The sequence below is a fragment of the Falco peregrinus genome, chromosome 11 (assembly GCF_023634155.1).
Source record: "Falco peregrinus isolate bFalPer1 chromosome 11, bFalPer1.pri, whole genome shotgun sequence".
In the NCBI taxonomy this organism is placed as follows: Eukaryota; Metazoa; Chordata; class Aves; order Falconiformes; family Falconidae; genus Falco; species Falco peregrinus.
In genome coordinates, this window is record NC_073731.1 from 27863970 (window position 1) to 27882006 (window position 18037).

At 50.5% G+C, this 18037-nt stretch overlaps 1 protein-coding gene across 1 annotated transcript in view; it reads right to left on the bottom strand.

Annotated features, from left to right (window-relative positions):
• Positions 1-8734, bottom strand: part of ITPKB (inositol-trisphosphate 3-kinase B) — a 70275-nt gene extending 61541 nt beyond the window's left edge. Inside the window, exons 1-2 of the mRNA XM_055816561.1 lie at positions 8320-8734; positions 5707-6790 (exon numbers count right to left, since the gene is read on the bottom strand). Of these exons, the coding sequence (XP_055672536.1) occupies positions 5707-6627 (921 nt within the window). The 5' untranslated portion in view covers positions 6628-6790; positions 8320-8734. The remainder of the gene's footprint in view (positions 1-5706; positions 6791-8319) is intronic.
• Between the last annotated feature and the right edge of the window lie 9303 nt (positions 8735-18037).

Sequence of the window (18037 nt, forward strand, 5' to 3'; positions counted from 1 at the left end):
AGTAAGTATGGAAGCCCACCTTCCCTGAGAAGTCACATTTGAGACTAGGGATTGGGCTGTGAAGTTACTCTGTGATTTGAAAGTGTTAACATTTAGTTTTTGCTGTCTGTTAAATATTAACATATCTGTCTTGGAAAGCTTGGCTGGGCTTCATTGGAAGAAAATTGGTCAAATTTACTGCACAAATTTATTTACTGGTATAAACAAAATAATCTCTTAACGATTACAGAAGACTAATCTTAGCTGAAGTGACATTCCACATCATACACAGATGCCATTATTTCTCTAATGAGTTAGAACAGATTTACATGTAAAGAAAACACTAGCTCGGCACTGTCTTTCAGTCGTCGCACGGCATGCGAGAGCTCAGCACTGTGCTAATATTTTCTTCACATGCAAATCTGTCCTAACACATTATAGAAATAATATGGAAAACATGAGACAGGTGCTGACTATGGTTTGATTGGGTTTTGTCATTGCAAGGCTCTAAAAAGGTAAAGACAAAACCGTAAAGTTTCCGCCGATCTGGGAACTTCACTCTGCAGACATTCAGCGTAACACCCCAAGGGTCCAACCAGCCAAGGGTCCTGGCATCCCGTGATTCCCATCAGAAGGGGAGGAAACCTGGCTGTTTCCAGAGCTGAGGAGCCTAAGTATGATGGGCCTAATGTTTGTTCTTCCTGCATCTCAGAAATGCTGTGGGGTTTTTTCCACGTTTTATGAATGCTTTCAGTGTGAAATTGTTTGAGAAGCAAAATATGCAAGAGACAGCAGCTGTGCTAGCAACTATGTCCCTCTATGAAAAGGATCTGCTACATGCCATGTAATTCCTACGCTGTCAATCATGTAGAATGTGAGCAAAGAAGAAAACCTTCCCAATGAGCTTAAAAGTGCTGATAAAAATGGACTCGAAATAGCACCATTTGTCTCTCATCAGGTTATGGCAGCATCTCCACTCAGCCTCCGTGGGTGGGAGACCATAAAAAAGCTACTTATTCCTCGAGAAGGCCACATGAGTAGGTAGAAGATAAGCTACAGAATAGGGAGTGCTGGAGTGCACAGCTTCCATCCACAAAGAACCTGAAGCTCTGCCCAGCCCACCGGGCAGCTGGGGGTCCTGGTCTCACCCCAGCAGACAAGGCACACTGTGCTGCCAGGCGTGCTGTGCATGGTGTTCTGAGAACAGAAACACAGAGCTGTCCACCTCATTCTCCTCTTCCTCCTAGTCTTCCCACAGCAAGGCTGAAGGAGGCTCCATGCTCTGGCAGCTTACGCGGTGTGCTAAGCACCTTCCCTGGTCAGTGATATGCGTTACTAGAAAACAGCCGCTGTTCAGAGCAAACAAGCAGGGCTCCAACACGCTAGACATCGTATTGATACGAAATCAGCGATACCGCACACAAGCTCATAAGCTTAGAAGCTTTTAAGACAAGCGTGGTGGGGGGAAGGAGTGAAATACATAAACACAGTCAGCATAAAGACACACATTCACGGGGCTTGCATGCATCACCATAGCCGTGCGGTCATGGTTTGTGTTACATGGAGACTTCCTGATCACAGTGACAGCTAGAAAAGGGAATGAAAGCGTATTTAATTTGATTGATTTTTATAGGAACAAATCAGGAGCACTGCTGTCAGCTTGTGCCTTGGAACATCTCTAAGAGAAATAAGCAAGGGTCCCACAGGCCCTTGGCTGACACTAACCCTATCTAAACTTGGCTCCTTTCAGAAACGCATTACAGCCATTGTGAGTCAAACAAATAAATGAATTTAAAAATCGCCTGTCAGCAGCAATGTCCTTAGCTTTTTCCAAAGGCTCTTGCCATTTTGCACAGGTTAATGGAAGTCTCTTACTCCGAGCAAGCTGCTCTGCCTGCTGAAAGGAGCCGAGGTCTCACAATGCACCGAGAGCCGCTTGGTGACCGTTCTGCCCTGTGTCCTTGCGTTTCCACAGTGGCTGTGGGGAAGCCAGGAAGAGGAACACTGCAGTGCCTTGCACTGCTTTTCCAGGAGTGTGGGGGTTTTCCCCTTGACAAGTCATTTTCTGTAGTACCTACTTGCACAATTTCTGCCTTTCCCCCCACTTGTCTGTTGCTTTGTCTCTAGTTGTGGAGGAATTGACAAACTAGGGGATTTAGGCCAATGATGATGACTCACTGTAGTGACCAGCATTGGAATATCGTCCTGTTAAGGGGCGCAGCCAGCACCCAAGACTGAGGCCAAGCCTCCTGCTGCTGAGTACACCTTGGTCTACCAGCTCTGCCTTGGGAAGAGCAAACAGAGTCTCCCAGGAACAGTAAAATTCAGACTCGTATTTTCCCACTGAAGTCAATGGGAGTCACAGCTAGAACAGGGCTTATTTTGGGTGTGAAATCCCTTTTAGGAGCCAGGCCACTGTCTTGGGCTACCTGTGCCACGGAGCACCTTCTCACTCCCCTACACACCCAGCCTGTGTGATTAGCCAGGAGGGGAGAAATCCTCCCTCAACATGAGACACACCGTGATGGAGACAGGCGCCTTCCAACACCGCTGCATCCCCCTGGCTTGGGCAGTGGGTGAGCGGAGATTCCTTCCCCAAACTGCCCATGTCACTGTCACGGAGGGCGTGCAGCGAGCACTGCCCTGCGGCATTGTCAGACTGCAGTGTCCCCATCCCAACATGCTGCCTGGACAGGCTGTCCCTCCCACACAGCCCAAGAAGGGTAATCACTCAAGTGTCTTTGAAACCTTGTAAGCATCAATAAACAAGCGTGGGGTTTCTTCAGCAGCAGCTCACAGCCCGGGGAAGCCGCAGCTGCAAAAGCCCTTATGTGGAGGTTTAATCAGACCTTAAGTGGACTTGCAATTGCAGTGGCAAAATGTCAGGTTGCTTTTACTGTCACTGCGCTTCACAAGTCTGCTATAATCATGGCAGCGCCACTGTTTCCCAGTCCTGCACAGCCCACTGGGCACCAGAGCACTTCAGGGACAGGCAATGCACTGAGTAAACTGTTTCAATAAACAAAGGCAGAGCCCTTATCAACCACGGAGCTGCTCCAGGTCACGGTGTCCAAAAATGTGGCCACAATACCTTCCTCCCTTTCACTAGGCAACATCATTTTCTTACTGGCTAATTTGTAGGCCCAACCACAAATGAAATTTCCTACCTGCAGTACAAATGGGAGGACCAGTCCTTGCCAGCTGGAGGGATCTGCCCGATTCCAGGGGACACCGGGAGGAACTACAATAGACAGCCGGACATCCCCAACAGATTCGCTAAGCCAGACAGCCTCCAGAAAGGAAGGGCAGAAGCACGCCTGCTCTTTATCAAATCTGTAAACATGCTATGCGAGATGTACAGTGCAGACCGCGTCTGCGGCAAGAACTGCTTTCCTGTTGCTCATCATTACCTCTCCTCCAGGTACAACAGCCCTCCCCTGCACCAGCAGCACCCGGCACAGACAGGCAGGGCTCTCTGCCTGCCCCGCACTTACCAACTCAACCCAGAGACATGATGTTGGTTTCTGTCAGCCAAGGTCTCCCAGGATTTATTTTGACGGAACAGCACGAGTGGTGAAGAGAGCTTCTCACACATTCTCCCTCATTACACAAACTAATTTCCAGAACGTGTGCGTTGTTAAAAGGAAATAGTGAGTCCATGAAAACAAATGAGTGTGCAACCTGAGACTGCTTCAGTAGCTGCCTTCTGCTGTCATTGTGGATTTAAAAGATGTTGCCAACTGGTACACAAAGTTGGGTGTTTTTTGTATGAATCAGCTTTGAATTACTGGGCATTTGCGCACAATCCTGCTGAGAAGTTGACTATAACCTGCCAAAGCCAGTGATCAGCCCTGCACGGGACCCATGGAGCCCAGTGGAAAGTATCACTGTAAATTAGCCCAGCCGCTCCTGCTGAGGCAACTCCAGCACTGAAACACAAAATCAAGTTGCACCTCTCAGGCTGCCTGATGCGTTTTGGACCAGCTCTTCATGTCGTTCAGCTTGAAGTAGTCCCACTGAGCCCAGCAGTTACTCTGATCTTAGCCCTGATCTGAGCTCGCTCTGATCCAGGCCTTTTTGGCAATACAGACGAGCCTTGCCTGTTTGCTGCTGAGCCACTGGCCTGGCTGAGCTCGCCAGAGGCCACGGGAGGCTGTGCACAGTCAGCTTGAGGCTCCAGGAAGCCTTCCACAAAGGCATCAGGCATGATTTTGCCCATCAGCGAACCGTTTTTCAGCAGCAAATCAGCGGGATCTGGCACTAGGAACAGTGATTAGTACAGAGAATAGAGCAGAGATTACTACAGCTCATGCACATAAAACTAGCAGAATTTAATCAGCAGAGGGACTGCAGCAGCTCCCAAAGGGAGCAAGTTGATTCATCAGTCGAGAGCCCCAAAATACAAAACTGTCTGCAAATATGTTGAGCCACAGACTCGTAACTTCATTAATTGTGCTTTTGCTCAACTGCTTCTCCATCCTGAGCAGGACAGAACCTGAGTTCTTCAAACAGGACAAAACAAGTATCAAAGCAAGCAAAGAGAGTTATTTCAGCCTGCTGAGTGTTTTACAAACCACGGTCTGTCATTCTTCATAAGTTTTATACCTTCACTTTACTTAGATGTTTCCCTGCACTGGTCTTCCTCATGTCATTGAGCTTAGCAAAAGTTTAATGTGTCTACGGAAAGTTAAACATAGTGAACCACATCACTGAAAGTTGATGGGCCTTTACCAAACTCTTTAAAATTAAGGAGCCACTGGCTTGCCCTGCATTTTTCAGGGTTTGTCAGTGTGAGGCTCAAATCGATGTAATGTTTCACAGCCAGAGGATGGGAGAGCCTGTGTGGTCAAAGAACATCCTGATGGGCATGCTGCACTGGGGTAAAGTAGTTTAAAGCCCTCTGAATAAATGGTGTGACAGCTCAGAGCAAAGCATGCTCTGTGTGGAGCATTCAGACATGTAACGAACTCCCCAAGTGAGGCAAGAAATCCCGTGAGTGCCTGATTTTGGAGAGTGCCTCAAAGCCCTCCTCTTCGAGATCTTTCTGCTCTAAGGGCAGGCGACACTGATGCTTTCTCTCACCTGAAACCTCCTAACCAGTCCTGCCACAAACAAAGATCCAGAAACAAATGAACTTAATATAAATACCTAATAAAAATATGCTTACTTAAAATACAGGATACCCCACAAGCAAGGAGTTTTATTCAAAAGGGGAATTACCAGAAGTTCTAGAGATTTTTGCTTCCATGGGAAAGGCGCAGACGCTATGGTAATGGGCATCAGTATAAATTTTAACAAGACAGTTGGCCCACGTGGTTTCGACCCCAAGGAGGAAATAAATTCTCCCTTAGGCTCATGTAAATCATGGGAAACCTCCAGCACCCAGGGGAGCTATGTTGAGGGAAAGCTGAGGCTCATAACCACATGTCGGCAGAAGACTGCAGACCATGGTACGTGTTAAGCATGCTGGTGGGCAGCTTGCAGCCCCAGGGAAGTTCCGCAAGGACTGTGAACAGCGGGATGGGTACTGCTGCTCTCTCCTGCCAGTAGGGCATTTTCAGACTAGGAACGGGGATAAGTTTTTCATGCAAGGACTGCCAAGTAAATGGAAAGTTTCTCTGCAGACCTCTGCTGCGACAGACCTCTGCCCTTCCGCTGCAGCTGTGCCTTGGAGTGGGGATGCTGCCAGCCCTCGCCCCACCTCCCCAGGGCTGGTGCAAGACTTACCACTCGGGGCTTCTGCTGGTCGAGAGTCTGCAGGAAGGCTGGTGTCTGGTCCAGCGTGCGCTCGGGGTCGCTGGAGATGTCCTCCTCGGACTCCTCCCAGGATGAGGAGAAGCCAGTGGAAGAGGCTGAGGATGAAGACAGCTTCCGGACAGGCAAGCTGCCGGGGGGCACGGCACCCGCCTCCTCCTCTGGGCCCCCCAGGTCCGTGACGATGACAGCGGGGATGCTCCCGCCAACAGCTGGGCACTGGCCCTCAAGTCCTGCGGGGGCCACCACCACCTCGCCTCGCAGTGGTGCAGGTCCTGATGGCTCCAGGGGGCTGCTGCCCTCTGCCAGCATCACAGCTGGGACCACCATCACCACTGGTGTCCCCGAGGGCTCTGCAGTGCTCGGCCAGACCTGCACCCCGCCAGCATCAGGGGCCTCACTTTCCCTGTAGTCTCGCAGCCAGGGTCCAGTTCCAAGTCCCACCGCTGGCGCCGTGGGGCTCACAGGACGGGGCCGGGATGGCCGGGGGCTCCGCGGTGGCTGGATGGCAGAGCTGTGCGCCTGGATGTGTGCCTCGAAGAGCCCCACTTTTTGGTTCACCTGGACATTGTGCAGTTCCCGCTGAAGTTGCCGTGCCATGGGGAGTCCTGGCTGCCCCTCTTCACCCCGGCTGCCCCGCCGTCCCCTAGGGCTGCCCGGTGGCCGCAGAGGCTCCTCAAGCGGTGGGAAGAGGAAAGCGGAGCCATGGCGTGGGGAGCGGGGCGGCACAGGGGCTGGGCTGAAGACAGGGAGCGGGCAGCAGCTGCCGGGTGTCTCTGGGCCCCTGGGCAGCACTTGTCCGGGAGAAGGCGGCGTCTTGCTCCTGCCGCTTGTCACCTCGCTGTTGCTATTCATCATCACCAAGCTATTGAGCGCATAGCAGTACACGGCCATAGTAGTCAGCCGGGGCGCACAGTGGGGCCGCCACCGCTGCCGCCTCAGCGCTCAGGCTCCGTGGGGCTGCCGAGAGTCTCTCCACGCTGGGACCAGCAGCATCGCCAGGAGGCAGCAGGGGAGCTGGGCTGGCCCCGGACCGCAGCTCCATAAAATGGGACAGCTGGGGAGAGAGAGAAGGACAAGTGATGAGAGTAGCTCTGTGTCCTGCCTAAGCTCACCCTGCGGCTGTGCACACAGCTGGCTGGCTCTCCCCTTCCCGTGTGCCCCCCCACCAGTCCCTACACACACCTGCATGCATCCCCAGCATGCCACCCCTGGGGACATGGCCAAGCCTAGTCGTCAGAAGGGTCTGAGCCAAGGGGAAATCAGGTTTGGGGCCGTTTCCCCTCTTTCCTGCCTTCCCTGCCCCCTCTCCGGGTTGCCTGTTGATGCAGCCACAACGGCAGTGTCCAAGAGGACACACAGTCAGCAACTGTTCCTGCAGCAGAACTGCGGAGTTATCGTCAACTAGTGTGAGCTGAAAGTCGGCAGCTTTCAAGTTTTGGCCCCAAAAGCTGTCATTTTCTGAAGGAAGGAAAAAGCTCTAAACGGCTTGAATTTGCCACCTTCAAGTTTGTCACCTATGACTGAGATCAAGTCTCAGGCATAGATTTCTGTTCCGTGATAAACATGAAGGCTCGCTGCCTGCAGGTTTGTATGGTATGGGACCACGTCTCCACCACTCCCCTAACTTACCATGCGCAACAAAGGCTTTGCACATCTTCACACGTGCCCTGCCTAAATGTGCCTCCCCCGTGTAGCATCTGCCTTCTGGGGCACTGAACACTGCAATTGCCTCCAAGTCACTGCCCAGATCCCACATAGAGATGTGTGGTGGTGTTTGCCCTGGTGTGTGTGTGTGTGTGTGTACGTGTGTGAGAGAGACTGCTTTTGTCGGTGGCTGCGCCCCTCTGTACTTCAGCGTGCTTTCCTTCATGTCAGTTTGCTCCGTGTGCCACTGGAGCTGCAATCCCCATGCCATGCTGGGGCATGGGAACCTGCGCAAACACACTGCCTACATGAGTGTGCAGGGTTGTTTATGCACGTGTGTGCTAACCCTGGCTACGGGTGTACATGTCTTTGGAAGCATCTGTGTGCAATGCTGTCAGTGATAGTCTTATGTGTCTCCCCTCCCTGTGAGACTCCTGGCTGGCAAATGGCCACAGCTCTAAGCACAGTCCCCAGCGACTTCGTGAAGAAAAGGCTCCCCATCCCTTCAGGCACTGCTTGGAGGCACCATGAGGCTCAGCTGAGCCCGGGTGCAGCAGGCACCCACCCTTTGCAGGGACCCCCGGCTCCCAGCGCTCTGGCTCGGGTCCGACCACGGCACCGGCACGAGGTGCTTGGCCAGATTTTGGGTGCAGGACGGCCCGCTGGGGCCGGGGCAGGCGCGGGCTGGGGGCCGGGGCAGGCTGCGGGACGGCCCGCTGGGGGCCGGGGCAGGTGCGGGCTGGGGGCCGGGGCAGGCTGCGGGGCGGCCCGCTGGGCGCCGCGGCAGCACCCTGCCCCTTTGCCTGCCCCCACCTCGCCTCTTCCCCGCCGCAGGGCCCCGCCGGCCCCGCGCACCGCCAGCCGCGGCCCCCGGCGCGGCTGCTCGGGGGGGACCCCGGCGGAGGGGGCGGCCGCGTCCCCCCACCCGCCGCCGCTTACCTGGGAGCAGGATCCGCGCCGCCCTCAGTGCGCGCTGCCCGGCTGTGCCCGCCGGCGCCGGCGGCCGCAGGGCGCTGCAGAAACCATCTCGGCGGGCGCGCTGCGGCCGGCAGCCCCGCTCGCTGCGCGGGTTCCCGCGGGTTCCTCGCCCCGCGGTGGAGCGGGGGGCGCCGAGCGCTGCCCCTCCGCGCTTCGGCGGCCGAGGCTGCGCGGGCGGCTCCGCGCTTCGGACACCGGGCAGCTCCGCGCCGCGGCCCCGGCGCCCGCTCCCCGTGCGGCTGGAAAGGCGGAGAGAGGAGGAGGAGGAGGCGGCGGAGGAGGAGAGGGAGAGGAGCGGCGAGGAGGAGGAGAGCGGAGGGAGGGGGTAGGAGAGCAGGAAGGAAGTTGTGAGCCTGTCTGGGGTTGAACTCAGCGGAACAAGTTTCTTTTTTTTTTTTTTTTTTTTTTTCTTGCTCGGCGCTGCTCGGCTGGAGGGAAATACTGAAGAAAAAAAAAAGTTTCCATTGTTAACTAAGAAAAAAAAAACCCACCACCGCCGCGTTTTGGCCGCTGTGGGTTAAAGATACACGAGCCATTTTCCACCCCCGAGCAGCTCCGCGCCGAGCCCCGGCACCGCTGCCAAAGCCGCGGGCGCTCGGGGCGGGGGGACACCCCCCGCATCCCCGCCCCTCCGCCTGCCACCCCGGGCCAGGCGGCCGCGGCGGGGGGTGCCTGCACCCCGGGAGCGCGGAGCTAAAGGCCCCCCGCGTCCCCATGCGCCCGGCGTGGGGGCAGCGGCCGCCCCGGCCATTTTGCACGGCGGCCCCTTTCCCCCGGGCGCGACGGCTCAGTCCTCAGCCGTGCTCATCCACGCCTGAGCAAGGGGCGCACGGCCCCCTGCGGCGTCGGGTGAGCGCATCCCTGGGGGGCAGATGACCCGCACACCCCCAGACGCCAAACACCAGCACAGCCCCTGGCTGCAGCGTTGCCCCGGGTCGAGGCAGGGCTGTAGCTAACACGTCCAGGACACTGCCCGTCCTTTTTGCTTCAGGGTAGGCCGCGGGCAGCAGTTCCCCAGCTCCTGCGGTCCCCAAGGCACGGGTCCTGCTTGGCAGAGGGAGCAGGCTCTTGGCTGTGATACAGCGTGATTTCTGTATCAAGATAACTCATTGGAAATAGTTGTCCGTATGTCAGCACTTCGGGAGAGCAGGCTCTGCGATTTGCTCTCAAAGTAGTAGTCAAGGTCAAACCCAGGTAGCAGTTTTGGGGTTGGTCTGGGCTGACCAAGGGGGTGGGAAAAAAAAAAAAGAAAAAAGAACAGCGATTTGTCTCTGCTAGGATTTCACAGCTAGAAATTTCCCCTGGAAAAGCAAATTGATGTCACAGCACATCAGCTTTTTGTAATTAAGACATAACCTCGAGCATAAACAGGGGCAGAGAGGTCTCTGAATCTGCAGAAGGTGTGGATTGCCAGTCCCACACGCAGGCAGGCAGAGACACCCAAAATGAGCTTATGTTTGTTTTTTCCAGTAAGAGAAATGCTATTTTGAATTCTGGGCAGGAAAAGAGATTTTTAGACTCTTTCCACTCCAATCTGTCTCCTCAGTGCCTGTGCTCAGCCAGGAACTGGTCTTTCGTGAAATAAACTCTGTGATCAATCTTTCTCAGAGAAGTGAGCCTCCTGCATATAACAGCACTATTCATGGGCATAACCTTCCCCTGGTGTGCAAATATCTGCAGATTCTGGTTGTCTGTTGTTCCCGTTCCCTTACGTCGTCTACGCACATGCATCAAAAAGTAGGAATGTTTGAAAAAAACAATAAATCCAGGAATACATGCAGACAAGCAGGTTATCTTCTTTTTTAAAACAGCTGCACTGTGCCATGTTAATAGCATCTGCATGTACTCGCAGGCACTACTGCACATCTGTGTGTGGATGTTTTGACCATTCTGTGGTGGTGTTTAAGAGTATTTACACCAGCATAACCACAACGGGTGCTTAAAGCCCTGTCTTAAAGTTCCATGAATTCAAACACCATCAGATATTCATCCTAACAGAGCAGGACAAATTCACTAAATTCACTGCTGCACACATTTACTGATATAAAACTCATTTTTGTCATGTAACAGAAACATGTGATGTCCAGAGCTAGAAGTCGAGCTGTTCCGTGTGCATTATATACAATGACGAGCTTTTCTTTATGAAGGAAGTAGCTAATAAAAGTGGGAAGAGCAAAAAAAAGTCTAGAGATAAATCTGTGACTTTTCAGAATGGGTAGGTACAGGAGGGAAATAATTGTTTCCAGACTGGAACCAGGCAGCAGTCCACACTGTATAGTGAAGAAAGAGCAGACAGCTTTCAGCACACTTGTTTCCAATGAAGTGGAAACCAAGCGTCTGAGGTTAGCCTAAATGGAAAGCACGAACTGAAACAGGTTGCTAGTCTAATCCAGGAACAAGGATGAAGGCAAGAAAGGAGAAAAATTTCTTTCGGAGACAGACGGATGTCTCCAGGCACCAGCACTGCTGTAGCTGCTTGATGCTGCCAAGGAGCCTTCTCTGTGGCTTCGGCACCATTGCATTAGGTGCTGTACAAAGAGAACAAAGAGATGGTGCCACTCCAACTTGCTTACAAGCTCAGTGTACATCATTCCTTGAGTAAAAGTCCAATGTTGGGTCTTAAAAGATTTTGCTCCTGCTTAAGTCATGTTCTTCATTGGATACCGAAGCAGGCTGGGTTAGGGCAAACAGTTGATGCGGCTGACTTTTGTGTGGGCAACTTTTCCTTATTCAAGAGAGTGGGGCTATTAAAATAAACAGGATCTGCCACTTAGGAAGGGCATATATCCACTGCAAGATGTATTTAGTCCTGAAATAAAGCAAGGACAGACACTTACAGAAGGACATGGAACTGTCCTAACTTTAACATCTCCAACTGACACATTGGCTCTAAGCCTTTGGGGAAAGAAACATCACAGCTGTCAAAGTTAATGGCTTCCCAGCACCTCTGTGTACCTGAAGGGAGACACATTAATTATTGTGTCTCATTTAAAAATGGTCGTCCCAGATGTGCTCACTCTGCCCCATGAGCAGCGTGTGTGGCTCAGCTGGGCTATGGCTGCTGCACCCCTGGGTCCAGGGCTGCTGAGTGCTGCAGGGTGGTGGTGGTGGGCGGTTTGCAGGGGCAGCAGGACGGGCCCTGCTGTGCAGGAATGGGGGGGGTGTGGGGAAGAGGACGTCTGGCTGTGGGCTGCTGGTGGGAGGGTGGCTCTTGCAGCAGGAGTGTTTGTGCCCCACTGGAGTCAGATGAGAGGCCTCTTTGGGCAGGAGAGGAGATCAACTGCACAGGAAGCAAATCCTGGAGAGGAAAAGTGGACAGTACAGACGAGGCTGTTTTACTCCTTTCAGCCTCTGCCATGATCCTAGCTAATGTTTTGCTTTGCTGCTAAAGCCTGCTCCCATGTATAGCCCTCTAGGGCAAGGGGAGCTCTGGCAGACCAGTATGGTGCTGGTGACCCTCTCAAGCACGTGCAGAATTGTCCTTTGCTACTTTATAAATCCTCTTCCTCTGGAGTCAAGGTCATGGTCCACATCTCGAGGCTTACCATGATGAGCCCTGGGATAGTATTGAAAAGATTGCCAGAGCATGAAGATGAAGATGGTGACCCTGGCCTCTGGCACAGTGATGCTCACATCATTGTGAGGGCCTGAGGCTTGGCAATAGACTCCCCAAGTGTGTAACTGAGATGTGTTGCAAGTCTCAGCACTTTCCACTCTATGCCTTCCCCTGACCTGCTTTCCTTAGGGAAAACCCAGAGACATGTACTGGTTGAAAAAGTACGCCATCCCCAATCCAAGCCACAATAACAGGCAAAAAAAACCCCCAACAACCAAACAAGGTCCTGTACTGCAGAAATACCTCCTTTCATGGAGAGGGGAGAACAGCTGCATGATAGCTACTGGTCATCCTATTGACTTAAATCCTTAGAGGTACTCAGTATGGTGTGAGCTGCATTATGAAGCTAGAACAGGACAGAATCACAATCTACTTAATATCAATCCAATTGTAAAAACAAAACTGAAAAAATCGTAACAATTTAAGCATAAAACAACGGCAATCGTAAAGTACCCTCCTCCTTCCATTCTTCCTTTATTATAAGATTCATTTTAAAAATTGTTATTCTCTGTCATGTTTTGGACTGGTTGGACAAGACAGCCTTCACTGTGTTTCAAAGATGAGTTGTCCAAACTGTCACCGTTCATCTAGCTTAGCATTAGAAGGACCATCAACATCATTGCAGTGGAAGTCAGTATTTTACGGCATTTCCTCACCAGTGAGTTGAATCTTACAATCATGTAAAATACAGAAATAAATAGATAAACACAGAGTAGTTCTATAGTCAGCAGATTTACTTCATGTTTATGCCAGCATGACGGAGAATAAACCTGGCTAATATTTTACAAGAAAAAGAACACTGAAGACTCAAGAGGAAACACAACACTGAATTATGTGCTGCGAACTGTCTGTGTTCAGGCAGGTGACTGTCATAGGCATGGCACACTTCTGGGCTGGCAGGGGAAACAGAGGCCTGAGAAGAGGGCTCTGGATGTTTATCTTGCACCAGCCATTTCACATTGCTTCAGTGGTAAAGCAGGTCAAATAAAGATGCTGTATTTCCCAGCTCCCAGTGACTCCAAGCTGACTTATCTGGTCATTTGCTCCTCTCCCACTATCCCACAGGAACACACATAATGGCAGAATTAAGCAGTGACTGGTTAATATTTTTGGTGCCAGGTCCTGTTCAGGGATCAAGAACACATGGCTCTGCAGAGACACCTGTAGCAAGTCAGTGTAATTTAGGGTAGCCTGTGTACTGCACGCACGTCTGCCTGAGCTTGTACATCCACCTAGAGCACAAAGGAACCAGTTTTGTTCTCTGGGAGCCTCCTCCACACATTCCTGCCTGCACCTCACCCCATGCTGCACCAAGTCATATGGCTCAGTGCAGCCAAGAAAGTGAGCCAAAGATCTCGGCGGTCTGTTCCTGGCCCTGCCCCTGCTGTGCTGTGGGGTGTTAGCAATGTGGCTTATTGCCTCTCTGACTTGTTTTGCCCGCTTGTGAAACAGGCAGTACATACTAAGACATCCTGTGCCTCCTAGGGTATTTGTGGCTGTGAGCTGCCTGAAGTTTCACATACACTTGGGTCCTTGGAGGAAGGGATGCATACATCCTATACATCCATGCACAGTGCACATATGCAGAGCAGTAGTGCTGGGCTAAGAACATCAGTTTGGCTCACAGGCTCCAGGTTTTGCAGCAGGACTTTGGAGAACGGTTACAGTTTAAGAGAGTAAACGGTATGTATGGAAAATATGCATAGCAAACTACTGTGACAAGGAATTATATATACATATGATAGGCAAGAAACTTTAGGAACCCTAGAACAAGCACAGGATGTTACATTTCCTCTTGATGCAATGCACATATGCTAGTGGTACCTTTATTTTTCCCTCAGTTAGTAAAATCTCCAGGATGAAGATGTGAATGCTCACTGGTTTTATGTCTGGATATGCTCAGCAGTTTCAGTGCCACCCTTCCTGTTTTTTCCTGGTGTCAGAGAAGACCCCAGCTCTGCCTTTGGTGTGTGCCACAGCTGTGGTCGCCTGCGCTGCAGCAGGGCTTTACATTAACACATTGACCCACAGTTGCTATTTGCTGATAATAAGAATACAAACATATGTGCGTGTTTGGGGAGTGACCCATGATTCAGCATTAATGTTTCCTTTTTTTGCACAGACCGAAGTAGAGGCAGTAGGAGTACATGAAATATGTATTGTTGAGTTTTCCTGAGGTTCAGTAAAAATAAAATTATAAAGGGAAATCCTTCCCCATTGGATCCTGAGGCTACTAAAAGTTGTACCCTAGGTCTGTGGTTAAGGGGATAAAACAATTAGAATTCAAATACCGCTTCATTGTCTGAAGAGGTTTTTCTTATTCATAGGTCACAGTTATTCCACTAGACTGTGACCACATAACCATAATTGGGCAGCTTTGCATTTGTTTGAGATAGCTATGATCACAGCAGGAAAAAGACAAGCTATTTTTTAAGTGTGCGGTGTGTCACGTAGACTGTTTTGGGTTTGGTAGTATATGACAGGGGTATTAACTTCCAGGGCTGTAAGATTCCACTGCACCTTTTAGGGATGAGATGAATGTGGAGTCACAATAAATGCTGTCCAAATTTCCACTCTGCGATGAGTGATCTCTGTGTTTTGAAAAACTGGGAGAGGGCACTGAAGAAGACATGATTAATAGTTTTAAAGCCCATACCAGGCTGTGGGCATTTAATTTAAAGCATTTTGGCTCCCTCCAAGACACTATTTTTGCCTGTAGTATAGTAATATATTTTAAGGATTTACAATAATATTTCTATTGAAGGACAGATGTTTACCTTTGTCTGTTCCTACATCTGCGAAAGGAAAAAAGCTTTGAATGAGTGCTGCAGAGTTTAATAAACTGGCAGATCTAGGTCGATTCTTCATAATTTTGAATAGGTAAAGCAAGAGGGCTATGAAAATATTCCTAAATTATGTTGCCAGACAACAGTGTGTTATCTGTGCTATTTTCTGTATGTAGCACTGTTCATTGCCATGCAACAAAGTGCAAAGGTCACCAGACCCTCACCCTGAAAAGCAACTGTATTACAGCAGTCACTGGAAAACACCAGTCCTTGAACATAAAATTGTTTCAAGCCAAGAACATCTTTCCTAGACCGGTTGAGATCCACACGCTGCATCACACTTTTCCTCTGAACAACTAGAAGTATGTAAAGTCCTTATGAAAAGAACAGCATTCCTGTCCACCTAGGAAAATTTTCAGCCCTATCACGTTTCCATACATACATGCATGCCCAGGCATAATAAAGGTGCATTTTAATAGTACCAAGAGCAGCTTCTCCATCCCCACCTAGCACTGGTCAGAGCCCTGTCTCCCTGCTGCCCCCTGCCCCTGCTCTGGAGACATCCACTCCTGGAGCTGTGAACTGCTGTCTGAGCTGCCTCACCAGTTCTGGATTTAAGCAGAAAATTCAGCAACGCAGCAGTTCTCCTTGCAGTGCTCCCACCTCTTCTGGCTGGTATGCCCAGGACAAGGCTCCCTCTTGTGCTGTCCCTCCTCCTCCCCCCCCCAAGTATTTCCAGGTTGCTCCTGGATCAGCTGGGTTATTTGTCTCTGAGAGGGCACATGTCTGAGATTTTTAAGCCACTGCTGCAAACTGCAAAATTTATGATCATTGACATTTTCCACTCTACTACCATGTGCTCTCTAACCTTGGGCAAGTTCCTACAGCTGGAGTTTTCACCTCTGTGTAACTAAATTGAAGCATTTAAACCTGCTGACTGCCTGAATAAGACAGATTTCAAGAGCTGAGACAGTCCCTTACCTCACCACGAAATTTGCCACTCTTCACAACTCTCGGTGCTCCAAGAAGGAGGCTCCTTATTCTTCTTTTCCTTTGGAAAAGTGAAAGTTATTTCATGGTCTGCCAGGTACTAACAGCTGCTTGAAATTAGATATCTAAAAAGCCATTACAGCTGGGGAAGGTGAATGTCTGGCCCAGAGAAGAGACATTAACCATCCATTTCCAAGCTTGCTGAATAAGAGCTGACGAGCTAGACTGCAGCTCTAATGGGTTCCTGCTTCCTGCTGGTTGGGGAAGGACACCACAGAGCTCCAGCTGGCTGCTCTCTTCTTCCCAGGGGAATTCACCTAATTGCCTGAGTAACTTAATGAGATGGAAAAGCAAGGACAGAAAAGGAGAGGTGTGGGGCTTGCAGGTCCTCAGCAGAATCTCTGTTTACTTCCCACTCATTCCTCAATCCTTTTCCATTCTTTGTTCTCCTCCTTTCTGGACACGCCTCTAGAGACCTGCAGCCTTTGCTGTCTGAACCAGATTCTTCGACAACAGCTGACAGTAGCGTTCTGGACCGGGTTACGTAGAACTTCAGGCTGGCCTGAGGCAGGCAGAGCTGTCAGAGATGGTGCCGCAGAGGGGCATGGCAAGGAGGGACAGCTGCTCCCTGTTGGGGGTCACCCATGGTCCTGCCATGCTGCCCACAGGCTTCTGCTGTTTGAGAAGAGCAGGACTCACCTGGCGAGCAGGACAGAGAGACACCTGCCCAGGCAAAAAGAGCATGGAGGAGGGAGAACCTGGAGAGCTGGTGAGGCTCTGCTGGCTGCAATGCCAGGTGGGCTGCTCTGCCCTCAGAGACCGTGGCCTCTTGAGGCTGGCAGAGGGAACACAGCCTGCACCTCCGGCTGAAGGCACTGGAAAAGCTGGCAGCCATTGTGGTCTTCTCTCCACCAAGAACAGACAGAAACTGTTTTTCTTCAGGGCTGTTTTATAAGGAGCAGGAAGAGGGCACACAGACACAGTGCTAAGGATTAACTTTACAAGTGTGGCTCCCTCTGACAAGATGTTTGAGGTTAGCCAGTTCCCTGACATTCTCTGCTGCTGGTTGAGAGCGGCCTTGTCCTGAATAGAACAGGAATGGTGCAAGAGCTCAGCCATCTGACATCTCGTCTTCTGTCTCAGCGACGGGGAGATCAATAAAAGCTTCCAGAGAAATGCCTTGGAATGACCCTTTCTGATAGGAGAGACAGTATCCTGGAAACACCCATTGTTTCTTGGCAGAGATACTCACTTCATTCCTTAGCTGCACAACCAGATTTCTTTAACTCTCATCAGGGTCATTTTTGGGCTGGATTGTGAGTGTGTTTTATGTAAAAAAAACAACCAACCAACCACCAATCACTTTGTTTCCTTCTGTTTTATATTTCTGACATTTCCTAAAAGGAACAAAGTGTTGAAACAATGAAATGCTTTTCTTTTTTACAACCCTATCTATCATTAAGAAACAGTTTGCTTAACATCCCTTCTTCCCTGTGAAGGCCATGGATGGGGCTGAACAAGACTTACAGGATCCAGTAAGTCAGGTGCTATTTGTGTCACCAGCAACAGTGGTCATCGTGGAATCACCTACCATTTTTACAGTGTCAAAAAGAGATATGGAAGAAGAATGGAGCAGGCTGACATTTATTACAGTTGGTGGAACAGACAAAGTTAAACAAATGGAAATTTGGATTCTTTGCAGGAACAGACCCTATATGAGGCTGTTGAGTTAGGCAGGGCCCTGGTTTTGGAGGCAACATCACATGAGCATACTCAGACCTGAAACCTCCAAGAAAGACTGTTGGAGGCTGCCTTAGCAATCAAGAAAGTGGTGCATCAGAGATGAACCAAAGAAGGAGTTCATCAGATCTGTCCTGCTCAGCAAGCTGGGCCCAGTTCTCCCCTGGCTGTCATCCCACTATTGTTACTGGAGAGACACTGGAAGAGACTTCAGAATAACAGGTGAAACACTATTCTTCTACAAATCAGCTTCCATTTTACTGCAGTAGGGTTTCCTTTGCACACTTGAGACCACTGGAGACTAGGAGATGAACTCTAGCAAAATACCAGCCATCAGATTTACCATCTAAACAATGATCTCACCTGCAGAGTTTTTTAAGTGGCATCTTATACTTCTAAACCCCTGACTTGAAAGCCCTGAAATACCTGCACTGTCACATTCCCATCCTCTTTCCTTTCCCAGAGAAATTGATCTGGATGGGAAGTGACAAGTCTACACACGTTTTGAGAACTCTTAGGAATACTTCTGAAAGTTGAGATAGGGAGA